General features: G+C 50.3%; 1 protein-coding gene across 1 annotated transcript in view; it reads right to left on the bottom strand.

The window, feature by feature from the left end:
- Positions 1–273: 273 nt before the first annotated feature.
- The window catches only part of LOC135513365 (EH domain-binding protein 1-like), a 311,950-nt gene continuing 297,708 nt past the window's right edge, over positions 274–14,515 (bottom strand). The window contains exons 24-25 of the mRNA XM_064936292.1: positions 14,005–14,105; positions 274–498 (exon numbers count right to left, since the gene is read on the bottom strand). Coding sequence (XP_064792364.1) covers positions 289–498; positions 14,005–14,105 — 311 coding nt within the window. The 3' untranslated portion in view covers positions 274–288. The remainder of the gene's footprint in view (positions 499–14,004; positions 14,106–14,515) is intronic.

Raw genomic sequence — 14,515 nt, forward strand, 5'->3', positions numbered from 1 at the left:
GGTCTCCCCTTCTCTCCCCCCCTCGCTCTCCCACCATCTATCCTCCTTCTCCCCCTTCTATCACCCTCTACTCCCACTCTCCCCCATTTCCTCCCCCTTTCATATCCACCAGCCAGCCCCTCGTATCGCCTCCCTCCCTCCTTCCCTCCGTAGCAACACAACATTCACTGCTTCAAAGATTCCACCCAGCATCCCAAATGGAGCTCTATTCCTTATATAGTGCATTGGGCTCCATAAAAGTAGTGCGCACTACGTAGGGAATAGGGTGTCATTTGGGACACTACAGCCTCACACACACTTCCCCAACTCCGTGAGAGTTTGTGTGAAACGCTCAATTTGCCAAAACAGTTTTCCAGTGTAATTGGGCTTGGTACCTGTGTCCATGAGATAGCGTAGCCTCTTCTCCACGCGCGCCGCCCGGGCGTCGATGTGGCGCTGCTCGCTCTCCAGAGCAGACAGCTCCCCGACCACGTACTGACTGGTGTCTTTGAACGCCTTCTGGTAGAGGGAGAACAGAGAGAAGAGGGGAGACAGAGGAGAAGAGAGAGAAGAGGGGGAGACGGAGGAGAAGAGAGAGAAGAGGGGGAGACGGAGGAGAACAGAGAGAAGAGAGAGAAGAGGGGGAGACGGAGGAGAAGAGAGAGAAGAGAGAGAAGAGGGGGAGACGGAGGAGAAGAGAGAGAAGAGGGGGAGACGGAGGAGAACAGAGAGAAGAGAGAGAAGAGGGGGAGACGGAGGAGAAGAGAGAGAAGAGGGGGAGACAGAGGAGGAGAGGAAGGAGGAGGAGAGAGAGAGAAGAGAGAGAAGAGAGAGAAGAGGGGGAGACAGAGGAGGAGAGAGAGAAGAGAGAGAAGAGGGGGAGACAGAGGAGAAGAGAGAGAAGAGGGGGAGACGGCGGAGAAGAGAGAGAAGAGGGGGAGACGGAGGAGGAGAGAGAGAGAAGAGAGAGAAGAGGGGGAGACAGAGGAGAAGAGAGAGAGAGAGACAAACAGAAGGAAAGACAGAGGACAGAGAGACAAACAGAAGACAGAGGACAGAGAGACAAACAGAATGACAGACAGAGGACAAAGAGACAAACAGAAGACAGAGGACAGAGAGACAAACAGAAGGAAAGACAGAGGACAGAAAGACAAACAGAAGGAAAGACAGAGGACAGAGAGACAAACAGAAGGAAAGACAGAGGACAGAGAGACAAACAGAAGGAAAGACAGAGGACAGAGAGACAAACAGAAGGAAAGACAGAGGACAGAGAGACAAACAGAAGGAAAGACAGAGGACAGAGAGACAAACAGAATGAAAGACAGAGGACAGAGAGACAAACAGAAGGAAAGACAGAGGACAGAGAGACAAACAGAAGGAAAGACAGAGGACAGAGAGACAAACAGAAGACAGAGGACAGAGAGACAAACAGAAGGAAAGACAGAGGACAAAGAGACAAACAGAATGAAAGACAGAGGACAGAGAGACAAACAGAAGGAAAGACAGAGGACAGAGACACAAACAGAAGGAAAGACAGAGGACAGAGAGACAAACAGAAGGAAAGACAGAGGACAGAGAGACAAACAGAAGGAAAGACAGAGGACAGAGAGACAAACAGAAGGAAAGACAGAGGACAGAGAGACAAACAGAAGGAAAGACAGAGGACAGAGAGACAAACAGAAGGAAAGACAGAGGACAGAGAGACAAACAGAAGGAAAGACAGAGGACAGAGAGACAAACAGAAGGAAAGACAGAGGACAGAGAGACAAACAGAAGGAAAGACAGAGGACAGAGAGACAAACAGAAGGAAAGACAGAGGACAGAGAGACAAACAGAAGGAAAGACAGAGGACAGAGAGACAAACAGGGGTTAGAATTCCTCATGAAACAGGAATCACATACAGCATCAAAACATTGTCATTTATTAAACGGGGGAGAGAGAAGAAAGGGAGAGAGGAGGTTTTCTTTTAAACAGAAGTCTTTCATTAGAAGACTGAAAAGGCCCCACGATAATGGCCGCCTTGTTGTTGCTATTGTTCCCTTCTTCTTGTTGTTGTTTGGGTCTCCCTCCCTCTTCAGAGAGCGGTGGCTCGAGATAGACAGCAAAGCTTTACCAGAGAAGAAAGTGACTTGTATTTGTGCGTTTGAGTTCTAGTCGACACACTTGGAAACACTGTAGTCAGAAACACTGACTAGTTCCCTCCCGACACACGCTCCTCTACCCAAACCTTTTTCTCTTGTGATACACTATTATGCTCCCTCTTGTCCTAATTTACTCAACCTGTATGGATGGGGTCAGGGGTCACCCCCACGTTTACCTCTGAGTCATTCCCACTCGTCCCCATCGCCCTTATTTCAGCCCACATGTCTAGTGCAGGGCTCACCAACCCTGTTCCTGGAGAGAGACCCTCCTGTAGGTTTTAACTCTAACCCTCCTGTAGGTTTTAACTCCAACCCTCCTGTAGGTTTTAACTCCAACCCTGTTCCTGGAGAGAGACCCTCCTGTAGGTTTTAACTCCAACCCTCCTGTAGGTTTTAACTCCAACCCTGTTCCTGGAGAGATACCCTCCTGTAGGTTTTAACTCCAACCCTGTTCCTGGAGAGACCCTCCTGTAGGTTTTAACTCCAACCCTGTTCCTGGAGAGACCCTCCTGTAGGTTTTAACTCCAACCCTGTTCCTGGAGAGAGACCCTCCTGTAGGTTTTAACTCCAACCCTGTTCCTGGAGAGAGACCCTCCTGTATTTAACTCCAACCCTGTTCCTGGAGAGACCCTCCTGTAGGTTTTAACTCCAACCCTCCTGTAGGTTTTAACTCCAACCCTCCTGTAGGTTTTAACTCCAACCCTCCTGTAGGTTTTAACTCTAACCCTCCTGTAGGTTTTAACTCCATCCCTCCTGTAGGTTTTAGAACCAGGTGTGTTAGATGAGGGGGTTTCTTGCCAAGGGACCAATGATAACCCCCACCCAGGTTAACCAGCAGCCAATCATATGTTAACAAAATAATCACCACATTATCACCACGGCTCGTCTGATTATCAGGTGAATGATAATGGCTCGTAGAAGTAATCAACATGTAACAGCAACAACTAGGATGAGTTGACACTATAACTAGGATGGTCGACTCTCCTTCCTTAGAGGATGAGTTGACACTATAACTAGGATGGTCAACTCTCCTTCCTTAGAGGATGAGTTGACACTATAACTAGGATGGTCAACTCTCCTTCCTTAGAGGATGAGTTGACACTATAACTAGGATGGTCTACTCTCCTTCCTTAGAGGATGAGTTGACACTATAACTAGGATGGTCGACTCTCCTTCCTTAGAGGATGAGTTGACACTATAACTAGGATGGTCTCCTCTCCTTCCTTAGAGGATGAGTTGACACTATAACTAGGATGGTCGACTCTCCTTCCTTAGAGGATGAGTTGACACTATAACTAGGATGGTCTACTCTCCTTCCTTAGAGGATGAGTTGACACTATAACTAGGATGGTCTACTCTCCTTAGAGGATGAGTTGACACTATAACTAGGATGGTCTCCTCTCCTTCCTTAGAGGATGAGTTGACACTATAACTAGGATGGTCTACTCTCCTTCCTTAGAGGATGAGTTGACACTATAACTAGGATGGTCTACTCTCCTTCCTTAGAGGATGAGTTGACACTATAACTAGGATGGTCTCCTCTCCTTCCTTAGAGGATGAGTTGACACTATAACTAGGATGGTCTACTCTCCTTCCTTAGAGGATGAGTTGACACTATAACTAGGATGGTCTACTCTCCTTCCTTAGAGGATGAGTTGACACTATAACTAGGATGGTCTACTCTCCTTCCTTAGAGGATGAGTTGACACTATAACTAGGATGGTCTACTCTCCTTCCTTAGAGGATGAGTTGACACTATAACTAGGATGGTCTACTCTCCTTCCTTAGAGGATGAGTTGACACTATAACTAGGATGGTCTACTCTCCTTCCTCAGAGGATGAGTTGACACTATAACTAGGATGGTCTACTCTCCTTCCTTAGAGGATGAGTTGACACTATAACTAGGATGGTCTACTCTCCTTCCCTAGAGGATGAGTTGACACTATAACTAGGATGGTCTCCTCTCCTTCCTTAGAGGATGAGTTGACACTATAACTAGGATGGTCTACTCTCCTTCCTTAGAGGATGAGTTGACACTATAACTAGGATGGTCTACTCTCCTTCCCTAGAGGATGAGTTGACACTATAACTAGGATGGTCTACTCTCCTTCCTTAGAGGATGAGTTGACACTATAACTAGGATGGTCTACTCTCCTTCCTTAGAGGATGAGTTGACACTATAACTAGGATGGTCTACTCTCCTTCCTTAGAGGATGAGTTGACACTATAACTAGGATGGTCTACTCTCCTTCCTTAGAGGATGAGTTGACACTATAACTATGGATGGTCAACTCTCCTTCCTTAGAGGATGAGTTGACACTATAACTAGGATGGTCAACTCTCCTTCCTTAGAGGATGAGTTGACACTATAACTAGGATGGTCTACTCTCCTTCCTTAGAGGATGAGTTGACACTATAACTAGGATGGTCTACTCTCCACTTCCTTAGAGGATGAGTTGACACTATAACTAGGATGGTCTCCTCTCCTTCCTTAGAGGATGAGTTGACACTATAACTAGGATGGTCTACTCTCCTTAGAGGATGAGTTGACACTATAACTAGGATGGTCTCTCTCCTTCCTTAGAGGATGAGTTGACACTATAATGGTCTAGGATGGACACTATAACTAGGATGGTCTCTCTCCTTCCTTAGAGGATGAGTTGACACTATAACTAGGATGGTCTACTCTCCTTCCTTAGAGGATGAGTTGACACTATAACTAGGATGGTCTACTCTCCTTCCTTAGAGGATGAGTTGACACTATAACTAGGATGGTTGACACTATAACTCCTTCCTTAGAGGATGAGTTGACACTATAACTAGGATGGTCTACTCTCCTTAGAGGATGAGTTGACACTATAACTAGGATGGTCTACTCTCCTTCCTTAGAGGATGAGTTGACACTATAACTAGGATGGTCTACTCTCCTTCCTTAGAGGATGAGTTGACACTATAACTAGGATGGTCAACTCTCCTTAGAGGATGAGTTGACACTATAACTAGGATGGTCTACTCTCCTTCCTTAGAGGATGAGTTGACACTATAACTAGGATGGTCTACTCTCCTTCCTTAGAGGATGAGTTGACACTATAACTAGGATGGTCTCCTCTCCTTCCTTAGAGGATGAGTTGACACTATAACTAGGATGGTCTACTCTCCTTCCTTAGAGGATGAGTTGACACTATAACTAGGATGGTCTACTCTCCTTCCTTAGAGGATGAGTTGACACTATAACTAGGATGGTCTCCTCTCCTTCCTTAGAGGATGAGTTGACACTATAACTAGGATGGTCTCCTCTCCTTCCTTAGAGGATGAGTTGACACTATAACTAGGATGGTCAACTCTCCTTCCTTAGAGGATGAGTTGACACTATAACTAGGATGGTCTACTCTCCTTCCTTAGAGGATGAGTTGACACTATAACTAGGATGGTCAACTCTCCTTCCTTAGAGGATGAGTTGACACTATAACTAGGATGGTCAACTCTCCTTCCTTAGAGGATGAGTTGACACTATAACTAGGATGGTCAACTCTCCTTCCTTAGAGGATGAGTTGACACTATAACTAGGATGGTCTACTCTCCTTCCTTAGAGGATGAGTTGACACTATAACTAGGATGGTCTACTCTCCTTCCTTAGAGGATGAGTTGACACTATAACTAGGATGGTCTACTCTCCTTCCTTAGAGGATGAGTTGACACTATAACTAGGATGGTCTACTCTCCTTCCTTAGAGGATGAGTTGACACTATAACTAGGATGGTCTCCTCTCCTTCCTTAGAGGATGAGTTGACACTATAACTAGGATGGTCTACTCTCCTTCCTTAGAGGATGAGTTGACACTATAACTAGGATGGTCTAGGATGGTCCTTCCTTAGAGGATGAGTTGACACTATAACTAGGATGGTCTACTCTCCTTCCTTAGAGGATGAGTTGACACTATAACTAGGATGGTCAGAGAGGATGAGTTGACACTATAACTAGGATGGTCAACTCTCCTTCCTTAGAGGATGAGTTGACACTATAACTAGGATGGTCTACTCTCCTTCCTTAGAGGATGAGTTGACACTATAACTAGGATGGTCTACTCTCCTTCCTTAGAGGATGAGTTGACACTATAACTAGGATGGTCTCTCTCTCCTTCCTTAGAGGATGAGTTGACACTATAACTAGGATGGTCTACTCTCCTTCCTTAGAGGATGAGTTGACACTATAACTAGGATGGTCTACTCTCCTTCCTTAGAGGATGAGTTGACACTATAACTAGGATGGTCAACTCTCCTTCCTTAGAGGATGAGTTGACACTATAACTAGGATGGTCTACTCTCCTTCCTTAGAGGATGAGTTGACACTATAACTAGGATGGTCTACTCTCCTTCCTTAGAGGATGAGTTGACACTGGTCTACTAATGAGTTGACACTAGGGATGGTCTACTCTCCTTCCTTAGAGGATGAGTTGACACTATAACTAGGATGGTCTACTCTCCTTCCTTAGAGGATGAGTTGACACTATAACTAGGATGGTCTACTCTCCTTCCCCTCCTCCTGCTTACTATTCCTTAGAGGATGAGTTGACACTATAACTAGGATGGTCTACTCTCCTTCCTTAGAGGATGAGTTGACACTATAACTAGGATGGTCTCCTCTCCTTCCTTAGAGGATGAGTTGACACTATAACTAGGATGGTCTCTCTCCTTCCTTAGAGGATGAGTTGACACTATAACTGGTCCTTCCTTAGAGGATGAGTTGACACTATAACTAGGATGGTCTCCTCTCCTTCCTTAGAGGATGAGTTGACACTATAACTAGGATGGTCAACTCTCCTTCCTTAGAGGATGAGTTGACACTATAACTAGGATGGTCTACTCTCCTTCCTTAGAGGATGAGTTGACACTATAACTAGGATGGTCTACTCTCCTTCCTTAGAGGATGAGTTGACACTATAACTAGGATGGTCTCTCTCTCCTTCCTTAGAGGATGAGTTGACACTATAACTAGGATGGTCTCTCTCCTTCCTTAGAGGATGAGTTGACACTATAACTAGGATGGTCACTATAACTAGGATCTCCTTCCTTAGAGGATGAGTTGACACTATAACTAGGATGATGAGGATGAGTTGACACTATAACTCTCCCTTCCTTAGAGGATGAGTTGACACTATAACTAGGATGGTCTCCTCTCCTTCCTTAGAGGATGAGTTGACACTATAACTAGGATGGTCTACTCTCCTTCCTTAGAGGATGAGTTGACACTATAACTAGGATGGTCTACTCTCCTTCCTTAGAGGATGAGTTGACACTATAACTAGGATGGTCTCCTCTCCTTCCTTAGAGGATGAGTTGACACTATAACTAGGATGGTCTACTCTCCTTCCTTAGAGGATGAGTTGACACTATAACTAGGATGGTCTACTCTCCTTCCTTAGAGGATGAGTTGACACTATAACTAGGATGGTCTACTCTCCTTCCTTAGAGGATGAGTTGACACTATAACTAGGATGGTCAACTCTCCTTCCTTAGAGGATGAGTTGACACTATAACTAGGATGGTCTACTCTCCTTCCTTAGAGGATGAGCTGACACTATAACTAGGATGGTCTCTCTCCTTCCTTAGAGGATGAGTTGACACTATAACTAGGATGGTCTCCTCTCCTTCCTTAGAGGTCTACTCTCCTTCCTTAGAGGGTGAGTTGACACTATAACTAGGATGGTCTACTCTCCTTCCTTAGAGGATGAGTTGACACTATAACTAGGATGGTCTCCTCTCCTTCCTTAGAGGATGAGTTGACACTATAACTAGGATGGTCTACTCTCCTTCCTCAGAGGATGAGTTGACACTATAACTAGGATGGTCAACTCTCCTTCCTTAGAGGATGAGTTGACACTATAACTAGGATGGTCTCCTCTCCTTCCTTAGAGGATGAGTTGACACTATAACTAGGATGGTCTACTCTCCTTCCTTAGAGGATGAGTTGACACTATAACTAGGATGGTCAACTCTCCTTCCTTAGAGGATGAGTTGACACTATAACTAGGATGGTCAACTCTCCTTCCTTAGAGGATGAGTTGACACTATAACTAGGATGGTCAACTCTCCTTCCTTAGAGGATGAGTTGACACTATAACTAGGATGAGTTGACACTATAACTAGGATGGTCTACTCTCCTTCCTTAGAGGATGAGTTGACACTATAACTAGGATGGTCTACTCTCCTTCTCCTCCTCCTGCTTACTATTCCTTAGACGGAGGCAGAAGAAAAAGAGGAGAAAATGTTTATTCAAATTAGCTCACTAAAGATTCCTCGAAAAAAGACATGTATATTTAAATAAATATTTACAGCTGCTGATTCAACCTATTTTGTTAATAGGAAGAAGACCAGTGGAGAGGAGAAAGAGAGAGAGAGAGAGAGAGAGAGAGAGAGAGAGCAATAGAGAAAGGAGAAAGAGAGAGAGAGAGAGAGCAATAGAGAAAGGAGAAAGAGAGAGAGAGAGAGAGCAATAGAGAAAGGAGAAAGAGATAGAGAGAGAGAGAGGAGAGAGAGAGATAGAGAAAGGAGAAAGAGAGTGATAGAGAAAGGAGAAAGAGAGAGAGAGAGAGACTGAGAGAGAGAGACCGAGAGAGAGAGAGAGACAGAGAGAGAGACAGAGAGAGAGAGAGAGAGAGAGAGAGAGGGAGAGCGATAGAGAAAGAGATAGATTTTTTTATTCTACACAGGCCAGCACTTTTCCGGCACTCCCTCCTATGAGTGGGTGTGTGGTCTTCAAGAGAGTGTGAATCTGTGAGCAACACTGAGAGGTGCTGATTCCCAGGCCCCTCCCCCCTGCTCTCTCTCTCTCTATCACATTTCTCCTCCTCAAATCAATTTGACACATGATCAGACCATTCCCTTGCATGGTGGCCTGGACCCAGCCTTAATTAGACCTGAGACATTAACATATATATTATATTAATACACACATCATTCAGCAGCTAATTCAGGACTGATGGGGATAATGGAAAGGTTGAACACCCATTAACCTCAGGGACCGGCAGGGGAGTCAGGGAGGTAGGGGGGGTCAGGGAGGTAGGGGGGTCAGGGAGAGAGGGAGGTAGGGGAGAGGGGGAGACAGGGAGGTAGGGGGGGTCAGGGAGGTAGGAGGGGTCAGGGAGGTAGGGGAGAGGGGGAGGGGGAGTCAGGGAGGTAGGGGGGTCCGGGAGGTAGGAGGGGTCAGGGAGGTAGGGGAGAGAGGGAGGTAGGGGAGAGAGGGGAGACAGGGAGGTAGGGGGGGTCAGGGAGGTAGGAGGGGTCAGGGAGGTAGGGGGAGAGGGAGGTAGGGGAGAGAGGGGAGACAGGGAGGTAGGGGGGTCAGGGAGGTAGGAGGGGTCAGGGAGGTAGGGGGCGTCAGGGAGGTAGGGGAGAGAGGGAGGTAGGGGAGAGGGGGAGACAGGGAGGGTCAGGGAGGTAGGAGGGGTCAGGGAGGTAGGGGGCGTCAGGGAGGTAGGGGAGAGGGGGGAGACAGGGAGGTATGGGACAGAGGGGAGACAGGGAGGTAGGGGGGGTCAGGGAGGTAGGGGAGAGGGGGGAGTCAGGGAAGTAGGGGAGAGGGGGGAGTCAGGGAGGTAGGGGAGGGGGAGTCAGGGAGGTAGGAGAGGGGGAGGTCAGGGAGGTAGGAGAGGGGGTCAGGGAGGTAGGAGAGGGGGAGTCAGGGAGGTAGGAGAGGGGGAGTCAGGGAGGTAGGAGAGGGGGAGTCAGGGAGGTAGGAGAGGGGTAGTCAGGGAGGTAGGAGAGGGGGAGTCAGGGAGGTAGGAGAGGGGGAGTCAGGGAGGTAGGAGAGGGGGAGGTCAGGGAGGTAGGAGAGGGGGAGTCAGGGAGGTAGGAGAGGGGGAGTCAGGGAGGTAGGAGAGGGGGAGTCAGGGAGGTAGGAGAGTGGGAGTCAGGGAGGTAGGAGAGTGGTAGTCAGGGAGGTAGGAGAGGGGTAGTCAGGGAGGTAGGAGAGGGGGAGTCAGGGAGGTAGGAGAGGGGGAGTCAGGGAGGTAGGAGAGGGGGAGGTCAGGGAGGTAGGATAGGGGGAGTCAGGGAGGTAGGAGAGGGGTAGTCAGGGAGGTAGGAGAGGGGGAGTCAGGGAGGTAGGAGAGGGGGAGGTCAGGGAGGTAGGAGAGGGGTAGTCAGGGAGGTAGGAGAGGGGTAGTCAGGGAGGTAGGAGAGGGGTAGTCAGGGAGGTAGGAGAGGGGGAGTCAGGGAGGTAGGAGAGGGGGAGTCAGGGAGGTAGGAGAGGGGGGAGGAGAGTGAGGCAGAGGATTCTGAGTCTCCTGTGACACAAGTAAGTAGTCATTCTCTCTCTCTCTCTCTCTCTCTCTCTCTCTCTCTCTCTCTCTCTCTCTCTCTCTCTCAGCAGCGGTATCTTGCTACTGTAATAATTAAAATCCCCCCCACCCTCCTCCTCTCTTCCTTAGATCAATACAGGATATCTCTTTGTGGAGCGGAATGAAGAAGTGGTCTCTGATTGACATATCTAAAGGAGAGGAGAGAGGGATGGAGGAGGGGAGGATGAGGAGAAGAGAGAGTGATGGAGGAGAGGAGGGGAGGATGGAGGAGGGGAGGATGGGGAGTGGAGAGATGGATGGAGGAGGGGAGGATGGAGGAGGGGAGGATGGGGAGAAGAGAGAGGAGAGGATGGAGGAGAGGAGGGGAGGATGGAGGAGAGGGGAGGATGGGGAGTGGAGAGATGGATGGAGGAGGGAGGATGGAGGAGAGGATGGGGAGTGGAGAGATGGATGGAGGAGGGGAGGATGGGGAGAGGAGAGAGGGATGGAGGAGGGGAGGATGGAGGAGGGGAGGATGGGGAGGAGGGAGGGATGGAGGAGGGGAGGATGGGGAGAGGAGGGAGGGATGGAGGAGGGGAGGATGGATGGAGGAGGGGGAGGATGGAGGAGGGGAGGGGAGGATGGGGAGAGGAGAGAGGAGGGGAGGATGGATGAGGGGAGGATGGGGAGAGGAGAGAGGGATGGAGGAGGGGAGGATGGGGAGAGGAGAGAGGGATGGAGGAGGGGAGGATGGAGGAGAGGAGGGGAGGATGGAGGAGAGGAGGGGAGTCTGGAGGAGGGGAGGATGGAGGAGAGGAGGGGAGTCTGGAGGAGGGGAGGATGGAGGAGAGGAGGGGAGGATGGAGGAGGATGGAGGAGAGGAGGGGAGGATGGAGGAAGGGAGGGGAGAATGGAGGAGGGGAGGATGGAGGAGGGGAGGATGGAGGAGGGGAGAGGAGGATGGAGGAGGGGAGGATGGAGGAGGGGAGAATGGAGGAGGTGAGAGGAGGATGGAGGAGGGGAGGATGGAGGAGGGGAGGATGGAGGAGAGGAGGGGAGGATGGAGGAGAGTTGGGATTTGGAATTTTTTCTTTCTTTCTTCCTCTTGTTGTTTATCTGCCAGTTATTTGCCAGTTATAGGCCAGTTATAGGCCAGTTATCTGCCAGTTATCTGCCAGTTATAGGCCAGTTATCTGCCAGTTATCTGCCAGTTATCTGCCAGTTATAGGCCAGTTATCGGCCAGTTATAGGCCAGTTATCTGCCAGTTATCTGCCAGTTATAGGCCAGTTATATGCCAGTTATAGGCCAGTTATCTGCCAGTTATAGGCCAGTTATCTGCCAGTTATGGGCCAGGTGCAGGGCTGATGCAGAGGCTTTACGGTGCGCCAGGCTGACATCTAAAGAAACATACAAAAGACAGGAAGAAGAAGAGGAGGAAACAGCCTCGTCCCCAGCGTTTTCAGGAGACCACGTCTGAACAAGACAGAGGAAATGATCCACCTTATCAGAGGGAGGGAGGGAGGGAGGGAAAGAGAGGAGGGAGGGAGGGAGGGAGGGGAGGGAGGGAGGGAGAGGAGGGAGGATGGAGGGAGAGGAGGGAGGATGGAGGAGGATGGAGGAGAGGAGGGGAGGATGGAGGAAGGGAGGGGAGAATGGAGGAGGGGAGGATGGAGGAGGGGAGGATGGAGGAGGGGAGAGGAGGATGGAGGAGGGGAGGATGGAGGAGGGGAGAATGGAGGAGGTGAGAGGAGGATGGAGGAGGGGAGGATGGAGGAGGGGAGGATGGAGGAGAGGAGGGGAGGATGGAGGAGAGTTGGGATTTGGAATTTTTTCTTTCTTTCTTCCTCTTGTTGTTTATCTGCCAGTTATTTGCCAGTTATAGGCCAGTTATAGGCCAGTTATCTGCCAGTTATCTGCCAGTTATAGGCCAGTTATCTGCCAGTTATCTGCCAGTTATCTGCCAGTTATAGGCCAGTTATCGGCCAGTTATAGGCCAGTTATCTGCCAGTTATCTGCCAGTTATAGGCCAGTTATCTGCCAGTTATCTGCCAGTTATCTGCCAGTTATAGGCCAGTTATCTGCCAGTTATGGGCCAGGTGCAGGGCTGATGCAGAGGCTTTACGGTGCGCCAGGCTGACATCTAAAGAAACATACAAAAGACAGGAAGAAGAAGAGGAGGAAACAGCCTCGTCCCCAGCGTTTTCAGGAGACCACGTCTGAACAAGACAGAGGAAATGATCCACCTTATCAGAGGGAGGGAGGGAGGGAGGGAAAGAGAGGAGGGAGGGAGGGAGGGAGGGGGAGGGAGGGAGGGAGAGGGAGGGAGGATGGAGGAGGATGGAGGAGAGGAGGGGAGGATGGAGGAAGGGAGGGGAGAATGGAGGAGGGGAGGATGGAGGAGGGGAGGATGGAGGAGGGGAGAGGAGGATGGAGGAGGGGAGGATGGAGGAGGGGAGAATGGAGGAGGTGAGAGGAGGATGGAGGAGGGGAGGATGGAGGAGGGGAGGATGGAGGAGAGGAGGGGAGGATGGAGGAGAGTTGGGATTTGGAATTTTTTCTTTCTTTCTTCCTCTTGTTGTTTATCTGCCAGTTATTTGCCAGTTATAGGCCAGTTATAGGCCAGTTATCTGCCAGTTATCTGCCAGTTATAGGCCAGTTATCTGCCAGTTATCTGCCAGTTATCTGCCAGTTATAGGCCAGTTATCGGCCAGTTATAGGCCAGTTATCTGCCAGTTATCTGCCAGTTATAGGCCAGTTATCTGCCAGTTATCTGCCAGTTATCTGCCAGTTATAGGCCAGTTATCTGCCAGTTATGGGCCAGGTGCAGGGCTGATGCAGAGGCTTTACGGTGCGCCAGGCTGACATCTAAAGAAACATACAAAAGACAGGAAGAAGAAGAGGAGGAAACAGCCTCGTCCCCAGCGTTTTCAGGAGACCACGTCTGAACAAGACAGAGGAAATGATCCACCTTATCAGAGGGAGGGAGGGAGGGAGGGAAAGAGAGGAGGGAGGGAGGGAGGGAGGGGAGGGAGGGAGTGGAGGGAGGATGGAGGGAGGGAAGGAGTGGAGGGAGGATGGGAGGGAAAGAGAGGAGGGAGGGAGGGAAAGAGAGGAGGGAGGGAGGGAGGGAAAGAGGGAAGGAGACGAGGGAGGATGGAGGGAGGGAAGGAGTGGAGGGAGGATGGGAGGGAAAGAGAGGAGGGAGGGAGGGAAAGAGAGGAGGGAGGAAGGGAAGGACGGAGGGAGGAAGGGAAGGAGAGGAAGGAGGAAGGGAAGGAGGGATGGAGGAAGGGAGGAAGGGAAGGAGGGAGGGAAAGAGAGGAGGGAGGGAGGGAAAGAGAGGAGGGAGGAAGGGAAGGAGGGATGGAAAGAGAGGAGGGAGGAAGGGAAGGAGGGATGTATGGAAGGAGGGATGGAAAGAGAGGATGGAGAAAGGGAAGGAGGGATGGAAAGAGAGGATGGAGGAAGGGAAGGAGGGATGGAAAGAGAGGATGGAGGAAGGGAAGGAGGGATGGAAAGAGAGGATGGAGGAAGGGAAGGAGGGATGTAGGGAAGGAGGGATGGAGGGAAGGAAAGAGAGATGAATTATCTATGCATAAATTACTTCATCTTCATAAGGCTTGCGAGCATCGGTGTCTGGTGCCAGTCCTCTCTCCTCGCCCGTCCGTCTCTGATCCTCTGGTACTGATCTCTGACGCTTTACCTCTGGAAGACAAGAAGAGAGGGATGGGACGGGGGGACAGAGAGGGACAGAGGGAGGGGGACAGAGAGGGTCAGAGGGAGGGGGAGGGAGGGGGAGAGAGGGAGAGGGAGGGGGAGAGAGGAGAGGGAGAAGGGAGAGAGGGGGGAGAGGGAGAGGGGAGGGAGGGAGGGGGGAGAGAGGAGAGGGAGGGGGGGGAGAGGGAGAGGGAGAGGGGGAGGGAGGGAGGGGGGGAGAGAGGGAGAGGGAGGGGGGGAGAGAGGGGAGAGGGAGGGAGAGGGGAGGGAGGGAGGGGGAGAGAGGGAGGGGGGGAGAGGAGAGGGAGGGGGGAGAGAGGAGAGGGAGGGGGAGGGGGGGGAGAGGGAGAGGGAGGGGGAGAGAGGGAGAGGGAGAGAGAGGAGAGGGAGAGGGGAGG

The sequence above is a fragment of the Oncorhynchus masou genome, chromosome 24 (genome assembly GCF_036934945.1).
Source record: "Oncorhynchus masou masou isolate Uvic2021 chromosome 24, UVic_Omas_1.1, whole genome shotgun sequence".
Lineage (NCBI taxonomy): Eukaryota > Metazoa > Chordata > Actinopteri > Salmoniformes > Salmonidae > Oncorhynchus > Oncorhynchus masou.